At 39.3% G+C, this 20729-nt stretch overlaps 3 protein-coding genes across 3 annotated transcripts; 1 reads left to right on the top strand and 2 right to left on the bottom strand.

Moving 5' to 3' along the window:
* Positions 1 to 1961: 1961 nt before the first annotated feature.
* On the bottom strand, positions 1962 to 5767 carry LOC143279426 (conotoxin Cl14.12-like). Its single transcript, XM_076583471.1, has 4 exons — positions 5749 to 5767; positions 3964 to 4134; positions 3125 to 3278; positions 1962 to 2214 (listed from the first exon to the last, which is right to left on the bottom strand). Exons 2-4 carry the CDS (start codon positions 4130 to 4132, stop codon positions 2181 to 2183), a joined length of 357 nt encoding a protein of 118 aa, XP_076439586.1. The 5' UTR covers positions 4133 to 4134; positions 5749 to 5767; the 3' UTR covers positions 1962 to 2180.
* Positions 5768 to 9206: 3439 nt separating this feature from the next.
* On the top strand, positions 9207 to 12001 carry LOC143279425 (conotoxin Cl14.12-like). Its single transcript, XM_076583470.1, has 4 exons — positions 9207 to 9314; positions 9900 to 10073; positions 10889 to 11042; positions 11825 to 12001. The coding sequence occupies exons 2-4, from the start codon at positions 9902 to 9904 to the stop codon at positions 11856 to 11858; spliced, it is 360 nt and encodes a 119-aa protein (XP_076439585.1). The 5' UTR covers positions 9207 to 9314; positions 9900 to 9901; the 3' UTR covers positions 11859 to 12001.
* Positions 12002 to 16754: 4753 nt separating this feature from the next.
* Positions 16755 to 20729, bottom strand: LOC143279424 (conotoxin Cl14.12-like). The gene is made up of 4 exons (XM_076583469.1): positions 20610 to 20729; positions 18766 to 18936; positions 17928 to 18081; positions 16755 to 17007 (listed from the first exon to the last, which is right to left on the bottom strand). The coding sequence occupies exons 2-4, from the start codon at positions 18932 to 18934 to the stop codon at positions 16974 to 16976; spliced, it is 357 nt and encodes a 118-aa protein (XP_076439584.1). The 5' UTR covers positions 18935 to 18936; positions 20610 to 20729; the 3' UTR covers positions 16755 to 16973.

Here is a 20729-nt window from a genome sequence, read left to right as displayed (position 1 = left end):
CCCTGGTGAGACTAAATAAAGGCCATTGGGGTATTAAGATACACGTTATCAAGACACGTAAGTGACGAACCCCTAAACAGTAAACCCCCCATGATTTAGAGCCCTTGCAAGGCCGCATCAAGCCATTCAATGGAACGAGAATCTTTTACGTTTCCGAATAAATACAAAGACACGTTCTAAGAAAGTACATCAATTTTTGCAAGAGTGTATGCTTCCATAGAAATGTTACAAAAGTTCGCCATGATTAACCTTTGCGTAATGAGTCAGTCAGGCAAAATCTTCAGAGCACAACATAGTTATATCATCACGAAGACAGATTATCACAGAAGAGCATATTGAATCGCGTGATACGGATTACATCCGTAATGAAGTGTAAAATTAAAGTGAATGGCAAATGTTCATGACAGTATACATACCAGATTACTTTGAACAATTTTGAAAAAAAGAAAGAAAAAAAGAGCTTTCTTCGTAATATCTCTTTGTTTGAAACATACTCTCCACGTTTTTGGAAACAAGAGGTTGAAGGGTAAAGGACTGTCTTCAGCAACATATATTCAACACATTAAAATCGCCAGGTGTTGAACTGAAAAAGCGGTATGCATAGCACATTTCTGACGATGACAGAATAAGGATTTTTCATGCTGTAACAATGTGAATGTATTCAGTTGATGCCACGACAGTTTCTCTCATCAGGTACAGTGGGTTTAGTGTTTTATTTGAAAACAGTTGCATTTTTGTTGTTATAGTTTGATGTTAAGGGTAGGCCAAAAATCTATTATCCATGAAAGAAATATTACACACACACACACACACACACACACACACACACAACACACACACACACACACACACACACACACACACACACACACACACACACACACACATATATATATATATATATATATATATCGTCTTGTGCAATTTTTATGAAGATATATATCATAAAATAAAGAGATCTGCGAAGGAAAAAAAAAACCCTCATGTAATCAAAAGTTGATTTACTCGATATGAAAAAAACCCTTTATAGTAGAACTCTGCTGAAAAAGTGGAAAAAGCTTTTACACAGCTGAAGAAATTTCTCAAATAATGAAAGATGGTATTACAAGAACGCTTCACCCGTTTAGGCATCGAGGAGAGAAACATCAGTGTAAAATTTCAGGCGGTTGGGATAATTTGCAGATGTGCGTGATTAAACTGAATTTTTTTTAACCAAACGTTTGCGATTGGCTGCAGTTTGAATGGGACAGCTTTGTACTCCCACATCACAATGTTCCGGGTATCGTTGACAGTGCAAAGTGTATGCTCCTGGCTTAGTCTCAGTCTGCTGAAAGCCATGGAAATCGCTTGTTTGAACCCAATATGGACGGTGTTATTTTGCTGTCCGTTGGTATGCGCGTGCTCTCGCATGCGAGTGTGTATGTGTGGGTGTGTGATGGGAAGAGGGCGTGTTATAACCATGATAGAGGCGGTGCTGGTTATTTACATGTTTATGATCTGCATGAAATTTGGACTTTTTATTATAGTGTACTGGTGTGCAGCTGTTTTTTGTTCATCAAATATCATTCAGGTTTTGTTGTAGTGTTACTATAAAAAGCAGTGCTGTTTTTTGTTCATCAAATATCAATCAGATTTTTTTCTTTTTGTGTTGTGTTACTCTGAAAAAGCAGAGATAGAGAGAGAGAAAGAGAGAGAGAGAGAGAGAGAGAGAGAGAGAGAGAGAGAGAGAGAGAGAGAGGAGGAAGAGGAGGATATGGATATTTATAATTTACATAGCGCCCGTCCTTCAAAGACGCGAGAATTCAGCGCTCTAACCATTCTACCACCGCAACCGTCGAGAGAGAGAGAGAGAGAGAGAGAGAGAGAGAGAGAGAGAGAGAGAGAGAGAGAGAGATGTGAAGTGATGGACAGACAAACACAGAAGACAACCCAACACCAAAATTCAATTCAAATCAATTCAGTTCAGTTCAAAAACACTTTATTGATCCACATGGAAATCAACAGACGACACACGGAAGTTTTACAAGATGACAGACGTAAGTTTTCAATTGTCTGTGCAAGAATGGCTTGAAATCGATTGAAAAATTTGTATCAGCAAAGTTGTTTTTTTCGCTGTACGCATTTTCACTGCACAAAACAAATCCCGGTGATGATGATGACAGGCTAGCTTTTAATAATTATTAACCAGCAGCCTCCTCGATCTTGGCCAGGGCACTGGAACACACAGAAGGAATTTATGTTTATGGATTGAAATCACCACAAGATCAATCACTCAGATCAGTTATCAGATCTTCCATCACACAGTTCATAATATTCAAGACGGACACTGTTTACCACTGGCTGTGTTCGCAAAGAAAGTCTGGGTGTGAATTCGTTGACTCGTAATTATATTTCTGAGTCAGTGCCGTTGATCCTTTTACGTATGCCAGATCGTATGCCTGATGCTTGCTGTTAATACATTATCATATGAATACAAGAATGTGATATACAAGTTTAATCACACACACACGCACACACACACACGCACACACACACACGTACACACTCACACACTCACACATGTAGACACACACAAAGATGAATAAATAAATAGATAAATAAATAATGAATAAATAAATGAATAAATAAATACTTCCCCTTCTTTTTCTTCTGCGTCCCTGGGCTGCAGCTCCCACATTCACTCGGATGTACACGAGTGGGCTTTTACGTGTATGACCGTTTTTACCCCGCCATGTAGGCAGCCATATTCCGTTTTCGCAGGTATAAATAAATACATGAAGAAAGAAAGAAAGAAAGAAAGAAAGAAAGAAATGTTCTAAAAAGAGTTGTGCTTTTGTTAAAGTTGATGTATTCACATATTTGCTGAACGAAGTGTAGTTTTTGCCTTCAGTAAGTCAGCCAAGGACAGACCCCTTAACTGTGTAGATAATTTACGACAGTTAAGTGTATGTCGCATTGTTGTTTATTTGCTATTCTCCCATTCTCGTCACTAACATCAAAAAAAAAAAAAAAACCCACAAAAAACCCCATAAAAAAAACACCTTGTCTTATGATGGATTTGATCTCAGAACATCTCATTTCCAATGATTATCTTATCCTGTGATAAGCGTTGCTGTGCACTCACGCTTTGCAGGCAGGTCCACAGACCAGGCCAGCCATTGGTGCAGCAGGTCCCAGAATAACAGAGGCACCTTTAGTACAGGCTGCTTCACAGGCTCCCTCAGTGGTGTCAGAATCAATCTGGCCGACGAGCAGATGCACGACGTTGTCGAAGTCGACTGAAACATAATGTATGTTGTAAGCACAGCCACGAAAGCAGTGTCGTGTTTGTTTCATGTAAAACACAGAATCAACAGATTTAGAAGTAAGAAGATAACTAGACCAAATGATTTACACATGTGACTCAAGCAACTGATAGTGTGGACAAAACTATTTGACACATTGTAGATATTAAGTTTGAGAACGAGATGCCATTATCACGTGCAACTGTGACTACGTGTTCATTGATGAAGCTCAAGGTTTGTCAGTCTTCAGTGGTTTCAAGTCAGTGATCAATAATTGTACTGAACATACTTTTGTGTGAGTAGCCAGCATATACAGTTGCACAACGAAATGTGGTTTTCAATCTAATATGTCCATTTGGTGAGAAATCTTCGCTTTCCTACACAGTGATGCCGTAATATCTCAGTTTGATTTGAACTGGCAGAGAAGCAAATCTCCCAAAGAAATCGGACAGTAACAAACCTGTACAATGCATACATACCACCCTGCTACATTCAAAAGACAAACTAGGAACCAGCAGGGATCGTGTGAGTGTCTTTTTCAATATTTGGGACAAAATATAACACTACTCAACACACAAAGAATTCATGTCAGTCGGCGGTCTGAATGACTTAGTTTTATCATCGCTACACGTTCATGAGCATAAAGAAGCGTATTCATTATCATTCAAATTGACATTACCTTGGCCACCAACGATTTTTTCGAATTCGTGTTTGGCAGAATTGAAGACTTGGGTGAGCTGATTGCCAAGATTGTTAATGAGGTCTCCGATGTCTTTGATGAGGAATCGTTTCTCGGGAGCGGCATAGGCCACCACCAGTGTCATCAACAGCACTGCCACAACCTTCATCGCTGAACAAACAAGACAGAACGGAAAGGATGAATGAGGAACAGATACAAGATTCACACACACACACACACACACACACACACACACACACACACACATGCGCACACACACGCCCCCCACCCTCCTTTACCCCTGATTATGATATGAAGACATGAGTTCTCACCGACGAAGAACAGGTAACACAGGCTGATTTTTCTGAAAAAGGATCATCCATGATTTACAGAGCATGTACTGAAAGATTTTTGTTGCCCCTGTGCTTTCTGCCTTGTTGGTCAAGTCGGTAACGTCTGCATATATGATGATGCTTGTTTCTTTTCGTTTATAAAGACGAGGACTCCATAGTTTGGATTTATTACACATGAAACGAACAACTGTATTCCTTTCACCTCTGTTCGGGTATTGCCGAAACTTGATCAAGTAATCATGAAAACTCGTATAATGTTTCTTCATGAAGAAGCTACAAAACATGAAGTATTTATTGGCTTTGCAAGATTTTGACCTGTTCGTTTCCAGTGCCAATGAAGTAGTGACAATGAGCAGCTACAACACCAGAAGAAGAATGTCTTTTCAACAATTTTATGGAATCACTCTATTTTGTATCACAAGAAATGAACTCGGACAGGGTCTACAGCCTGAACTCCACGTCATGAATACAATACAATGCAATGCAATAAAATGCAACGCAACGCAACGCAATACAATACAATACAATGCAAAACTATACAATACAGTGTCTAAATGCGGACCTCTAATAATTTGAAATGAATCTTTTACTATCTGAAACTGTGGAATACAGTCTGTAAATTCTTTGGTCCATGAGAGATATTACCTTCTTTGAGACGAGTGAATTGCGGCACAGAAAAAAAAATGTTTGAAAGATTTACCGAATAGTGAGCTGCCTCAAGCAAGAGGCATGTTAATCAAACGACCAAAGTAATTAAGACCGCTTATCAACTAGACCTGAAAGAAATTATGCTCGTAACTATGAGCGAGTGGAATGAAGCTTTTTCTTTCTGCCACACAACATAACGTAATGCTATATCAGAAACCACTAACAAAAAACCCCGAAGAAAAATCAGACTGAAAAGGGCAATGAGCAAAGTGACATGCAAGAATAAGAAAGCGCAACGGCATAACAAAAGAAGTTTGAACCACGAGCAGTATTTTCTAACAGTACACTAAATCAACATAAACTGTCAAACACAATTTGCAAATAAATCGAGTCATCCTACGCGTTCTTACTCTTCATTTTCTAACCAGTTGAACATATAACTATTCTCAAACGTAACAGAATTCAAAACTGTTCACAAAAACAAAGGAAATTGACATCTCCACTTAAAAAAAGGTTAATGATTCCAATTTTCTTTTAGCCAAAAAACAAACAAACAAACAAGCAAACAAACAAAACAAAACAAAAACAAACAAACAAACAACAACAATACCAACAACAACAAAAGCCGGTGGGTTGAAGCTAGGAGAAGATGGTTAACCATCCTCAAAGAATTGGAGTGTTTGGGCGCCAAGCTCAACACTTAATAAGTGAAGGACTTCAGCACCCGTACAAAGACAAACACAGAAAACATGGAGCAGACAACAGATTCAATGAAAATACCCACTGATTTACGAAGTTCTCTGTGGACCAAGTAAAAGACAGCCGTTCTGTCTGAAACAGCAAGTTATATACTCTTAAAAACGTGACTTGTGTGACATTTTTTAAAGAAAAGGTAAGGAACCGTGTTTTGGGGACGCGACAGGTGGGAACCCTCGCGCTTATGCGTGTGTGCGCGTGCGTGAGTGCATGCGTATGTGCGTGGATGCCAATGTGTGTGTGTGTGTGTGTGTGTGTGTGTGTGTGTGTGTGTGTGTGTGTGTGTGTGTGTGTGTGTGTGTGTGTGTGTGTGTGTGTGTGTGTGTGTGTGTTTGAGCGTGTGTGTGTACGAGTGTGTGTGGGTTCATGTGCGTACTCTTGCCCTATTCAACTTTTTAAAAATACATTGAGAAAAAATAACTTTTATATATGTCATCAGTTCACCGGGGTAGCGATCGAGGAAAGAAACTAGATTTCATTTGACCTACAAATCGGAATCAAACGTAATGTCCATTATCAAGCTCATTTGACCTATAATTCTGAATCAAACGTATGGTCCACAACCAGGTGCTAAAAGCCAATACGTTTTCATTATGCGTCGCAGCATGTTTACTACAAATGGTAGTTACACTGAAAATTGATGATAAACAACGAACTGTCCTGACGTCTCAAGGAAGAAGCCACGAAACATAAGGTATAAATCACTTTTACAAGATTTTGCCCTGTTCACTTCCGATGTCAATGATGTAGTGAAGATGAAGACCCGCGATACTAGAGGAAGAACATGTTCCCAACAAATCAATGAGATCACTTGTAACCACAATAATTATCCATGGCATAGCTGTGGGCAGAATGATGGCAATTGATATGGATATGTTTTACAGCGAGTGACCATTCTAAGAAACAATAGAAGTTGTAGAATGAGATACATAAAAGAGACATTGAGGCTGAAAATTCCAAGTTCCCAGGGTCATCTCTGGTGTGTGATCTCCTGGTTACCTAACATCGATTGTTCCCTGTGCCGACGCTTGGACTCCGACAGACAAATCCGGGTGTGGCTGTGTATGGGGGAATCGGAATGAGCGGCGAGGGAATAATGCCAATAAACTGTGCAGATGATGGGGCAGCAAAAAACAAAACAAAACAAAAACAACAAGAAGAAGAAAGCAAACACTTATAACCGTTTGCAATTCCACGGAGCAAACGAACAAGTAGAGAGATAAATGCGTATGTGGCACAAATGACCCAGTACTATTACGAAGAAGCAAAAGAGACTCGTATGAAGCATCCGTTTGACAAGATCTGTGACAGCAAATCCACATCGCACAAACCATTGTGCAGCCCGCACACTCATGGGGGTCAGATGCAGTTTCTGAAGTGGCGATGCTGTCTCAGACAATCATCAAAACGATATAGCGTTTGTGACTCTTTAAGATGAAATCACACACGCATACACAAACACACTACTACTTCTACTGATAACAACATCGGCAAAACAGTGACAGCAATAGCAAAAGCAAGATCAAGAACAAGTGCAACATCAACAACACTAATAACAATATGCTCCCCCCTCCCCCACCCCCGATCTCCACTCCTGTCCTTTGCTCTAACATATAAAAAAGATTACGGGCGCAATAGCCGTGTGGTTAAAGCGTTGGACGTTCAATCTGAGGGCCCCGGGTTCGAATCTCGGTAACGGCGCCTGGTGGGTAAAGGGTGGAGATTTTTCCGATCTCGCAGGTCAACATATGTGCAGACCTGTTTGTTCCTGAACCCCCTTCGTGTGTATACGCACGCAGAAGATCAAATACGCACGTTAAAGATCCTGTAATCCATATCAGCATTCGGTGGGTTATGGAAACAAGAACATACCTAGCATGCACACCCCCGAAAACGGAGTATGGCTGCTTACATGACGGGGTAAAACCGGTAATACACGTAAAAGCCCACACGAGTGAACGTGGGAGTTGCAGCCCACGAACGAAGAAGTTGTAACAGCACGACACTTCTGTATTCACTCCCTTCTGGCAGCTGCTCAGGGACCCCACTCTTCGATCACCTTTCTTGGCAACCGCCTTTGGTGTTCTACGCACCGTGCTCACCCCTGACTCATCTTGGTTGCATCCAGATGATGATTGTCAATCACTGTTTCATTCAGGTCAAAGAAGGTTATTTATAGCCTGCTGGTTAAAACATGAGGACCTTGCGATGGATGTCATTTATGATTGTCTAAAGCAGAGCTCTGGGTGTCTCTTCAAGAGATCATGCATTTTCCTGCTGATCTCTTTTCGCCATTGAACATGTGTGATAATCCTTTGTCTTCAAGTTGAAACGTCATAGTCATCATTTCCTTTCTCGTTACGCCAAACAAAATTCCCGGTAGGAAAATCATATGCTTTGCTTGACAATCTTCAATAGTTTGTGTCAAAGTGTATTGTCTGCCGAAACACCACGTTTCTGTATATCTGGGCATGTGTGAAACCCTTTTTCGCAATTTGATTCTAATGGATGACATAAATGATTATAGCTTCAACATTTGAGACCACCGATTTCATAAGGACATCAGACACATGGTTTTCCCCAATTTATTTCCTTTTCTGTCTCATAAAAATCAGTACATGTAATCTATTTGCAAAGTTTATATATATATATATATATATATATATATATATATATATTAAAAAAACAAACAAAAACAACAACAACATTATTATAGAAATAACGGAATGTTTGTTTACTTGTTACCTTCTAGATAGATGGATAAGTAGGTAGACAAATATATATGTATATATACATATATTCATATTTGTGTTGTTGTTTCATTCAAATGTGTGAAAAACTGGTAAAATTCCTTGACAGATGTGAACGTTTTTGGCATAGTTAATGACAGTGTTTCAGAACCATAAGGTGTCACTTTTCTTTTTGACCAGGTCCTAAATATCTGCTGGATTTCTTCCAGTTTATGTTCATATTTCAACCTGACAGTATCGTCTACAGTTATAGTTGTAGAGAAAATAACACCAAGTGCTTTTTGCTCGGGATTTTTTGTTTGTTTTTGTTTTCTTGTTGTTGCAGTTGTATTAAGTAATGACTTCCATGAATTGTGTACATGAACACTTGAGTGTGGACGAGCGGTTTTTTTCCGGTTTTTTTTTTTTTTTTTTTTTTCCATTTTTTTTTCATTTTTTACTCTTGTGAACGACTGACACAGAAAACGAATTTATATCTATAAAAAAAAACCCACACTTCCAAAACATACGTGCATATGTGTGCGCAAACACAAGCACAAATACTTTCACACACACACACACACACACACACACACACACACACACACACACACACACACACACACACACATGCACACACACACACACAACACACACACACACACACCTGTGCTGAAAGTATCTCTGCCCTACTTTTTGCGCACGATCCCAAAACGATTTAATTCCGCAAGATTTTTTGTTTGCCTTTTTCTTTTTTTTTCTTCTTAAAAAAAAGTTATCAAACTCACGGTTTTGAAGGTATATAAGTTGCTTTCTCAGACAGATGTTTGTCTGTCTTCCATTCGGCGTGCAGAGAACTCAATCAGTAAGTATTTTGCATTGTGTCTGTTGCATGTCCGTTCCTTCCATGGTGAGCTCTTATCTGTCTTCACTACCAACTGAATGAACATTTTCTAGATGGTGTTTGTGTGCGTGTGGGTTTTTGTTCTTCTTCTTCTTGAAATTTTTTTTTTTTATTGTTGGTTTGTTTCTTTGTTGCTGCTTGTTTGTTTGTTTCTTATTGTTGTTTTTGCTTGGTTTTTGTTGTTTGTTTGTTTGGTTGTTTTTTTTTCTTCCACTCTTTAGTGTGTGTGTGCGTGTGTGTGTGTGTGTGTGTGTGTGTGTGTGTGTGTGTGTGTGTGTGTGTGTGTGTGTGTGTGTGTGTGTGTGTGTGTGATATTTTCAAGAAATACGTTATTCCTGCATTCATATTTGTGTGAATCATAGTTTTTTTTATAGTTTTTTTTAAAAATAGATAAATACATATACATAATTTCATAGGCATATATATATATATATATATCACATATCATTACAGGATCAATCGTTATTTAGAATGTGATGCAATTCGTTCTTGAACAGACAGTGCTTCTCTTGCTCAGTACCTCCATCTTGTGCGTTGACTGTTCAGCGATGAAGGTTGTGGCAGTGCTGTTGATGACACTGGTGGTGGCCCATGCCGCTCCCCAGAAACGATTTCTCATCAAGGAGATCGGGGACCTCTTCAACAACCTTGGCAACCAGCTCACCCATGTGTTCAACTCTGCCAAAAATGAGTTCGAAAAACTCACTTCTGGGGAGAACAGTAAGTGTAACACCATTATGTGGTGATGTTGATGATGATGATGATAGCAAAACCTTAGACAGAAGGTTATGATTGATACGAGTGTGTTTGATGGAATGGATACGCTTTGCAGAACAATTACTGCTAACGGTAATCATTCTTGATTTCAATTGTTATCGCTAAGCAAGAGCGGGATTACAGACTTATTAAGTAAAACAATAGCACAGATTTGTCCACTTTCTCTCCTCAACAGTTTAGCCACATTCCCATCCACTGGTCAAATGTTTTAGAAGCATGAAGTACACAGTCTGTTCATTTGGAAAAGTGTCTTGCAGTAATTTTCAGCAGCCATCAGTTCCATTTCACACTCCTTTCGACCACTACACGGAATGAAAGTGAAGACGTGTTGTGTTTCTTCTTCCTTTTTTGGAGTGGAGGGGGGTTGAAGGCAGGGGAGGGTGGGGGGAGAGGGGCATGGCACCATAAAGGTAGGGGGCAGGCGGATGAAGTCTGAATAAAAGAAGGCAAGACAGAATTATAGCAACAAAGAATGATCAAAGCCTGAGATGGTGTTGACAGTTATTAAAAGAACTGCGGCATTGTCTGTCGAATTTCTGTTCTTGACTTTGACAGAGTCAGGTAACGCATATTCCTACGTGTTTGTTGTTGCTGTTGTTGTTGCTGTTGTTGTTTTGTTTGGTTGTTGTTGTTTTGTTGCTGTTGTTGCTATGTTTTTGTTTTTGGGTGTTTTTTTTCCCTTTTTTTGTTTCGGTTTTGTTGTTGTTGTTTTTTCGAACATGATGTGACCTGAATGTTCATGCTTCACTTTATTTCAGTCAACTTCGACCACGTGGTAGACCTGCTGGTCAATCAGATTGATTCCGATGCCACCGAGGGAGCGTGTCAGACCGCCTGCACTGCCGGTGCCACCGCTATTTTGGGACCTGCTGCACCACTGGCTGGCCTGGTCTGTGGACCTGCCTGCAAAGCGTGAGTATAATGTAACGTCCATCACAGCTATAGTCGGTAGTGGACCAGCGCTCATGAGGCAGAAAATTGGACAGTCATTGAAAATGAGAGTTTCTGAGACCAAGTCCATCATGGCGACAAGGAATTTTTGCTCTTCTATTACCTTTGAGTGGTGGTTTGGATGCTAGTGACGTAGGTGAGAGTACAAGACAAAGTCACAACAAAGTGACATAATTTATACTTACGTTTCGTAAACGAATCTACACCGCTAAGGGGTCTGTCTGTGACTATCTCACTGAAGGCCAAAACTATACATTGTACTGCAAACATATGACTACATCAACTTTAAACAAAAGCACAATTCCTTTTAATCACACACACACACACACACACACACACACACACACACACACACACACACACACACACACACACACACACACACACACACACACACACACTCATCTTGTGTGAGTGTGTGTGTCTGTGCATCTGTTTAAGCTTAAGCATTCAGGTTTTCGAATGATGACATGCGAAGACAAAAAGGAAGGATCAGGTATACGGATGTTAACTTAAAGGACCAACGATACTAACTCAGAAATAAAGATAAATATGAGTAAAGGAGTTCACACCTAGACTTTCTATGCAAGAACAGCCAGTGGTATGCAAACAGCAATCAGAGTCTGTCTTGAATATCATGGACTGTGTGATGGAAGATCTGAAGTATTGATCTGAAGTGATCTGAGTGATTGATCTTGTGGTGATTTCAACACATAAACATACATTCCTTCTGTGTGTTCCAGTGCCCTGGCCAAGATCGAGGAGGCTGCTGGTTGAAAGCTAGCCCGTCATCATCATCACGGGATTTGTTTTGTGCAGTGAAAATGCGTACAGCGAAAAAAACAAACTTTTGCTGATTAAAAGTTCCCTGTTGATTTCAGACCATTCTTGTCCAGACAAATAAAATTTTGTGTCTGTCATCTTGGTGTTGGATTGTTCTTATGTATTTGTCTTTCCATCACTCCACATCTCTCTCTCTCTCTCTCTCTCTCTCTCTCTCTCTCTCTGTGCTTTTTTAAGATATAATACAACGCAAAACGAAAAGATCTGAATGACATTGGATGAACACAGGCAGAATATTTTGGTACATATGTACACATACTACACTAAGATAAAGTCTGAATATCATACACTTTATAACCAGCACTAGCTATATCGTGGTCATAACACGACCCCACCCCCATCACACACTCACACCCACACATACACTTGCTTACGAGCGCACACACACATCACAAACAATAAAACAGTACTGCCCGTATTGGGTTCAAACCAGCGATCTCCTGGGCTCTTATTAAAGTCAGGAGCACACACTTTGCGCTGTCAGCGATACTCGGACCATTGTGATGTGGAAGTGTCATTGGCTGGTAATCCAAACGACATGAATTCAAACTGCAGGCAATCGCAATACTTTGGTTACTTCAGTTAAATCACACACACACACGCCTCTACAACTTGCCCTAACAATCTGAAATTTTACATTGATGTGTTTCTATTATCGATGGCAAATACGTACGTTTGTAATTCCAGCTTTAAAATTTGAGAAATCTTTTCTGATGTGTGAAAGCATTTCCTTTTTTTCTTTTTTTCACAATACAGTTCTTACACCAAAAGACTTTTCATATCGAATAAATCTACCGTTGATTTTTGTGGGTTTTTTGTTCGTTCGTTTATTTGTTTTGTTGTTTTTTTCTTGGGAAATAATTATGTTTATTCATCCTTTTTTAAAAATTTGTTTTATAACAATGACCAGAAAAATAGCACTAAACAATGTAGATGCAAAACATCACATAAGAAAGAAGTGTTAATTAAGAAAAAGATAGCTATGACATGCATGTAATATTTCTTGTATAAGCCTAGATTATAGCCTGTCCTCAAGCTAAAAGAACACAATACAACTTTGTTTTTTTCAAATGAAACACAAAACCCATTGTATTTGACGAGAGGAACTGTTGTGACACCAACTGGATTCATATTATAAACATGTTCAAACTGAATTTACCATCCACCTAATAAAGCATGGTCAACATGTTTTTAAGCTGTTAACTTGAAGAAGAAGAAGATATATAAAGAAGATAGGTTACTCACTCTCTTCATCTGAAAGAGAGAGAGGAATACTTTTAATTAGATCTCACGAGAAAACTTGCCACGTTTTTATTCAATTGTGAGAAAGCATGAGAAACCGGATCTGCTCTATTTACGAAAACCCAGATTCAAACATTCCACTGTCGGCCGCCGTTCTTTCTCTGTCCCTGGACCTTGCACTTGGAATGAACATTCTTTTTTGCTTCGTCAGGTCTCCGAACACAGTTCTTTCAAGTCTGGCCTTAAAACCCATCTCTTCTCAAGATAGCCTCCCTCCCCTGCCTCTTCCTTGTCTTCAGTTTTCACAGTTCAGAGTTAAATGCATGCATGTGAATGACTGGTGTGGAAGCGCTTTGATTTGTCTCTGCACAAGATTCAGCGATGTATAATTACTTATCATTATTATTAGAAAGATGGGTCGACGAAGGGACGAAGGGTGAAGTTAGTGAAGACGTCAATGGTGATAACACAGGATCGTCTTGAGACTTTGTTCATGTGTGTGTGTGTGTGTGTGTGTGTGTGTGTGTGTGTGTGTGTGTGTGTGTGTGTGTGTGTGCGTGCGCGCGTGCGTGCGTGCGTGCGTGCGTGTGTGTGTGTGTGTGTGTGTGTGTGTGTGTGTTTGCTTGGTTGGTTTGTTTTCCTTCCTTGATTCTGTATAGCCTGAATAATATTTTCATAATCTGAGTGTGTTTTTTTTTCTGAAATAAAAGAGCTAATTTCAGAGAGATGTTGCATGCGAATTGATGCAAACACATACAAATGAACTTATGAACAAGCGTGAAACGATGGAACGTTTTAAATCAATGTGACAGAAAAGGCTGCATCACCACAAACATCAAAACTAATTAATTGGTTCCGTTGTCATGCTCACTACGCGAGGGTGCAGCATTGTGAAAAAAACCCTACTCAGTCACATTAAATCTTTGATGTAAATTTTTTTTTTCATTTCGATGTTATTCCCAACATCCATCGTGAAATATTAGGGTCTTCTTGGTATATATTTCTGCTTGATTCATACATTATTGCCATGATTTTGTTGTTTGCTATCATTCCTGATGTTGAATTCGAGGTGTCTGCATTGCAGTGAGCTGTCTCATGTGAACTGTATCAGATGATAGTTTCAGTGTCATCACCGTCGACGTCTACGCTGGTGCCATCATCATTACAATGATCCTTATCATACCCTGCTTTCTCTCTCTTCTTTTTCTCTCTCTCTCATTTTTCTCCAAGATTTATGCTGGGAAAAGACAAGAATCAACATCGATGACAATGAATATATATATATATATATATATATATATATATAGATAGATAGATAGATAGATAGATAGATATATGTATGTATGTAAGGGGAAAAAAACGAAAAAAGGGGAAGGCGCTCTTGACGATTTCTCACAATCCCACGCTGTTTCGTACAGTGAAAGAAAGCGTGGGATCGCGAGAAAGCGTGGCCTAACACTCCCTCACCGACACACCATTGTTCTTCAGTTTTCAGAGGTCTGCTAACACTTTGTTCTTCGACTTCCTGGATTTGAAAGCGTACAATTACAGGGCGTGGTTTTCCCTGACAGGGGTGTGTGGGAATGTGTGTGGGGTTCTTTCCTGCGTGCGGGCGATTTCTAGATCGTCCTCAGTATTTAGCATCCCGATAGTTCCGTGAAAATGTGGCACCATTTCTTAATAAAATTATCTTAATACCCTGGTGAGACTAAATAAAGGCAATTGGGGTATTAAGACACACGTTATCAAGACACGTAAGTGACGACCCCCTAAACAGTAAACCTCCCATGATTTAGAGTCCTTGCAAAGCCGCATCAAGCCATTCAATGGAACGAGAATCTTTTACGTTTCCGAATAAATACAAGGACACGTTCTAAGAAAGTACATCAATTTTTGCAAGAGTGTATGCTTCCATAGAGATGTTACAAAAGTTCGCCATGATTAACCTTTGCGTAATGAGTCAGTCCGGCAAAATCTTCAGAGCACAACATAGTTATATCATCACGAAGACAGATTATCACAGAAGAGCATATTGAATCGCGTGATACGGATTACATCCGTAATGAAGTGTAAAATTAAAGTGAATGGCAAATGTTCATGACAGTATACATACCAGATTACTTTGAACAATTTTGAAAAAAAGAAAGAAAAAAAGAGCTTTCTTCGTAATATCTCTTTGTTTGAAACATACTCTCCACGTTTTTGGAAACAAGAGGTTGAAGGGTAAAGGACTGTCTTCAGCAACATATATTCAACACATTAAAATCGCCAGGTATTGAACTGAAAAAGCGGTATGCATAGCACATTTCTGACGATGACAGAATAAGGATTTTTCATGCTATAACAATGTGAATGTATTCAGTTGATGCCACGACAGTTTCTCTCATCAGGTACAGTGGGTTTAGTGTTTTATTTGAAAACAGTTGCATTTTTGTTGTTATAGTTTGATGTTAAGGGTAGGCCAAAAATCTATTATCCATGAAAGAAATATTACACACACACACACACACACGCACACACACACACACACACACACACACACACATATATATATATATATATATATATGTCGTCTTGTGCAATTTTTATGAAGATATATATAATAAAATAAAGAGATCTGCGAAGGAAAAAAAAAACCCTCATGTAATCAAAAGTTGATTTACTCGATATGAAAAAAACCCTTTATAGTAGAACTCTGCTGAAAAAGTGGAAAAAGCTTTTACACAGCTGAAGAAATTTCTCAAATAATGAAAGATGGTATTACAAGAACGCTTCACCCGTTTAGGCATCAAGGAGAGAAACATCAGTGTAAAATTTCAGGCGGTTGGGATAATTTGCAGATGTGCGTGATTAAACTGAATTTTTTTTAACCAAACGTTTGCGATTGGCTGCAGTTTGAATGGGACAGCTTTGTACTCCCACATCACAATGTTCCGGGTATCGTTGACAGTGCAAAGTGTATGCTCCTGGCTTAGTCTCAGTCTGCTGAAAGCCATGGAAATCGCTTGTTTGAACCCAATATGGACGGTGTTATTTTGCTGTCCGTTTGTATGCGCGTGCTCTCGCATGCGAGTGTGTATGTGTGGGTGTGTGATGAGAAGAGGGCGTGTTGTAACCATGATAGAGGCGGTGCTGGTTATTTACATGTTTATGATCTGCATGAAATTTGGACTTTTTATTACAGTGTACTGGTGTGCAGCTGTTTTTTGTTCATCAAATATCATTCAGGTTTTGTTGTTGTGTTACTATAAAAAGCAGTGCTGTCTTTTGTTCATCAAATATCAATCAGATTTTTTTCTTTTTGTGTTGTGTTACTCTGAAAAAGCAGAGATAGAGAGAGAGAAAGAGAGAGAGAGAGAGAGAGAGAGGAGGAGGAAGAGGAGGAGGATATGGATATTTATAATTTACATAGCGCCCGTCCTTCAAAGACGCGAGAATTCAGCGCTCTAACCATTCTACCACCGCAACCGTCGAGAGAGAGAGAGAGAGAGAGAGAGAGAGAGAGAGAGAGAGAGAGAGAGAGAGAGAGAGAGAGATGTGAAGTGATGGACAGACAAACACAGAAGACAACCCAACACCAAAATTCAATTCAGTTCAAAAACACTTTATTGATCCACATGGAAATCAACAGACGACACACGGAAGTTTTACAAGATGACAGACGTAAGTTTTCAATTGTCTGTGCAAGAATGGTTTGAAATCGATTGAAAAATTTGTATCAGCAAAGTTGTTTTTTTCGCTGTACGCATTTTCACTGCACAAAACAAATCCCGGTGATGATGATGACAGGCTAGCTTTTAATAATTATTAACCAGCAGCCTCCTCGATCTTGGCCAGGGCACTGGAACACACAGAAGGAATTTATGTTTATGGATTGAAATCACCACAAGATCAATCACTCAGATCAGTTATCAGATCTTCCATCACACAGTTCATAATATTCAAGACGGACACTGTTTACCACTGGCTGTGTTCGCAAAGAAAGTCTGGGTGTGAATTCGTTGACTCGTAATTATATTTCTGAGTCAGTGCCGTTGATCCTTTTACGTATGCCAGATCGTATGCCTGATGCTTGCTGTTAAAACATTATCATATGAATACAAGAATGTGATATACAAGTTTAATCACACACACACGCACACACACACACGCACACACACACACACACACACACACACACACACACACACACACACACACACACACACACATTCACACACTCACACATGTAGACACACACAAAGATGAATAAATAAATAGATAAATAAATAAATGAATAAATAAATACTTCCCCTTCTTCCTTTTCTTCTGCGTCCCTGGGCTGCAACTCCCACATTCACTCGTATGTACACGAGTGGGCTTTTACGTGTATGACAGTTTTTACCCAACCATGTAGGCAGCCATATTCCGTTTTCGGAGGTATAAATAAATACATGAAGAAAGAAAGAAAGAAAGAAATGTTCTAAAGAGAGTTGTGCTTTTGTTTAAGTTGATGTATTCACATATTTACTGATCGAAGTGTAGTTTTTGCCTTCAGTAAGTCAGCCAAGGACAGACCCCTTAACTGTGTAGATAATTTACGACAGTTAAGTGTATGTCGCATTGTTGTGTATTTGCTATTCTCTCATTCTCGTCACTAACATCCAAACCACAAAAAAAAAAAAAAAAAAAAAAAATCCTTGTCTTATGATGGATTTGATCTCAGAACCTCTCATTTCCAATGATTATATTATCCTGTGAAATGCGTTGCTGTGCACTCACGCTTTGCAGGCAGGTCCACAGACCAGGCCAGCCATTGGTGCAGCAGGTCCCAGAATAACAGAGGCACCTTTAGTACAGGCTGCTTCACAGGCTCCCTCAGTGGTGTCAGAATCAATCTGGCCGACGAGCAGATGCACGACGTTGTCGAAGTCGACTGAAACATAGTGTATGTTGTAAGCACAGCCACGAAAGCAGTGTCGTGTTTGTTTCATGTAAAACACAGAATCAACAGATTTAGAAGTAAGAAGATAACTAGACCAAATGATTTACACATGTGACTCAAGCAACTGATAGTGTGGACAAAACTATTTGACACATTGTAGATATTAAGTTTGAGAACGAGATGCCATTATCACGTGCAACTGTGACTACGTGTTCATTGATGAAGCTCAAGGTTTGTCAGTCTTCGGTGGTTTCAAGTCAGTGATCAATAATTGTACTGAACATACTTTTGTGTGAGTAGCCAGCATATACAGTTGCAGAACGAAATGTGGTTTTCAATCTAATATGTCCATTTGGCGAGAAATCTTCGCTTTCCTACACAGTGATGCCGTAATATCTCAGTTTGATTTGAACTGGCAGAGAAGCAAATCTCCCAAAGAAATCGGACAGTAACAAACCTGTACAATGCATACATACCACCCTGCTACATTCAAAAGACAAACTAGGAATCAGCAGGGATCGTGTGAGTGTCTTTTTCAATATTTGGGACAAAATATGACACTACTCAACACACAAAGAATTCATGTCAGTCGCGGTCTGAATGACTTAGTTTTATCATCGCTACACGTTCATGAGCATAAAGAAGCGTATTCATTATCATTCAAATTGACATTACCTTGGCCACCAACGATTTTTTCGAATTCGTGTTTGGCAGAGTTGAACACTTGGGTGAGCTGATTGCCAAGATTGTTGATGAGGTCTCCGATGTCTTTGATGAGGAACCGTTTCTCGGGAGCGGCATAGGCCACCACCAGTGTCATCAACAGCACTGCCACAACCTTCATCGCTGAACAAACAAGACACAACGGAATGGATTGATGAGCAACAGATACAAGATTCACACACACACACACACACACACACACACACACACACACACACACACACACACACACACACACACACACACATGCGCACACACACGCCCCCCACCCTCCTTTACCCCTCCCATGCAGAATCTGATTATGATATGAGGACATGAGTTCTCACCGACGAAGAACAGGTAACACAGGCTGATTTTTCTGAAAAAGGATCATCCATGATTTACAGAGCATGTACTGGAAGATTTTTGTTGCACATGTGCTTTCTGCCTTGTTGGTCAAGTCGGTAACGTCTGCATATATGATGATGCTTGTTTCTTTTCGTTTATAAAGACGAGGACTCCATAGTTTGGATTTATTACACATGAAACGAACAACTGTATTCCTTTCACCTCTGTTCGGGTATTGCCGAAACTTGATCAAGTAATCATGAAAACTCGTATAATGTTTCTTCATGAAGAAGCTACAAAACATGAAGTATTTATTGGCTTTGCAAGATTTTGACCTGTTCGTTTCCAGTGCCAATGAAGTAGTGACAATGAGCAGCTACAACACCAGAAGAAGAATGTCTTTTCAACAATTTTATGGAATCACTCTATTTTGTATCACAAGAAATGAACTCGGACAGGGTCTACAGCCTGAACTCCACGTCATGAATACAATACAATGCAATGCAATAAAATGCAACGCAACGCAACGCAATACAATACAATACAATGCGAAACTATACAATACAGTGTCTAAATGCGGACCTCTAATAATTTGAAATGAATCTTTTACTATCTGAAACTGTGGAATACAGTCTGTAAATTCTTTGGTCCATGAGAGATATTACCTTCTTTGAGACGAGTGAACTGCGGCACAGAAAAAAAAATGTTTGAAAGATTTACCGAATAGTGAGCTGCCTCAAGCAAGAGGCATGTTAATCAAACGACCAAAGTAATTAAGACCGCTTATCAACTAGACCTGAAAGAAATTATGCTCGTAACTATGAGCGAGTGGAATGAAGCTTTTTCTTTCTGCCACACAACCATAACGTAATGCTATATCAGAAACCACTAACAAAAAACCACGAAGAAAAATCAGACTGAAAAGGGCAATGAGCAAAGTGACATGCAAGAATAATAAAGCGCAACGGCATAACAAAAGAAGTTTGAACCACGAGCAGTATTTTCTAACAGTACACTAAATCAACATAAACTGTCAAACACAATTTGCAAATAAATCGAGTCATCCTACGCGTTCTTACTCTTCATTTTCTAACCAGTTGAACATATAACTATTCTCAAACGTAACAGAATTCAAAACTGTTCACAAAAACAAAGGAAATTGACATCTCCACTTAAAAAAAGGTTAATGACTCCAATTTTCTTTTAGCTAAAAAACAAACAAACAAACAAACAAACAAACAAACAAGCAAACAAACAAAACAAAACAAAAACAAACAAACAAACAACAACAATACCAACAACAACAAAAGCCGGTGGGTTGAAGCTAGGAGAAGATGGTTAACCATCCTCAAAGAATTGGAGTGTTTGGGCGCCAAGCTCAACACTTAATAAGTGAAGGACTTCAGCACCCGTACAAAGACAAACACAGAAAACATGGAGCAGACAACAGATTCAATGAAAATACCCACTGATTTACGAAGTTCTCTGTGGACCAAGTAAAAGACAGCCGTTCTGTCTGAAACAGCAAGTTATATACTCTAAAAAACGTGACTTGTGTGACATTTTTTAAAGAAAAGGTAAGGAACCGT

The sequence above is a fragment of the Babylonia areolata genome, chromosome 2 (genome assembly GCF_041734735.1).
Source record: "Babylonia areolata isolate BAREFJ2019XMU chromosome 2, ASM4173473v1, whole genome shotgun sequence".
Taxonomy (NCBI): Eukaryota; Metazoa; Mollusca; class Gastropoda; order Neogastropoda; family Buccinidae; genus Babylonia; species Babylonia areolata.
This window is presented reverse-complemented; position numbering and strand designations above follow the sequence as displayed.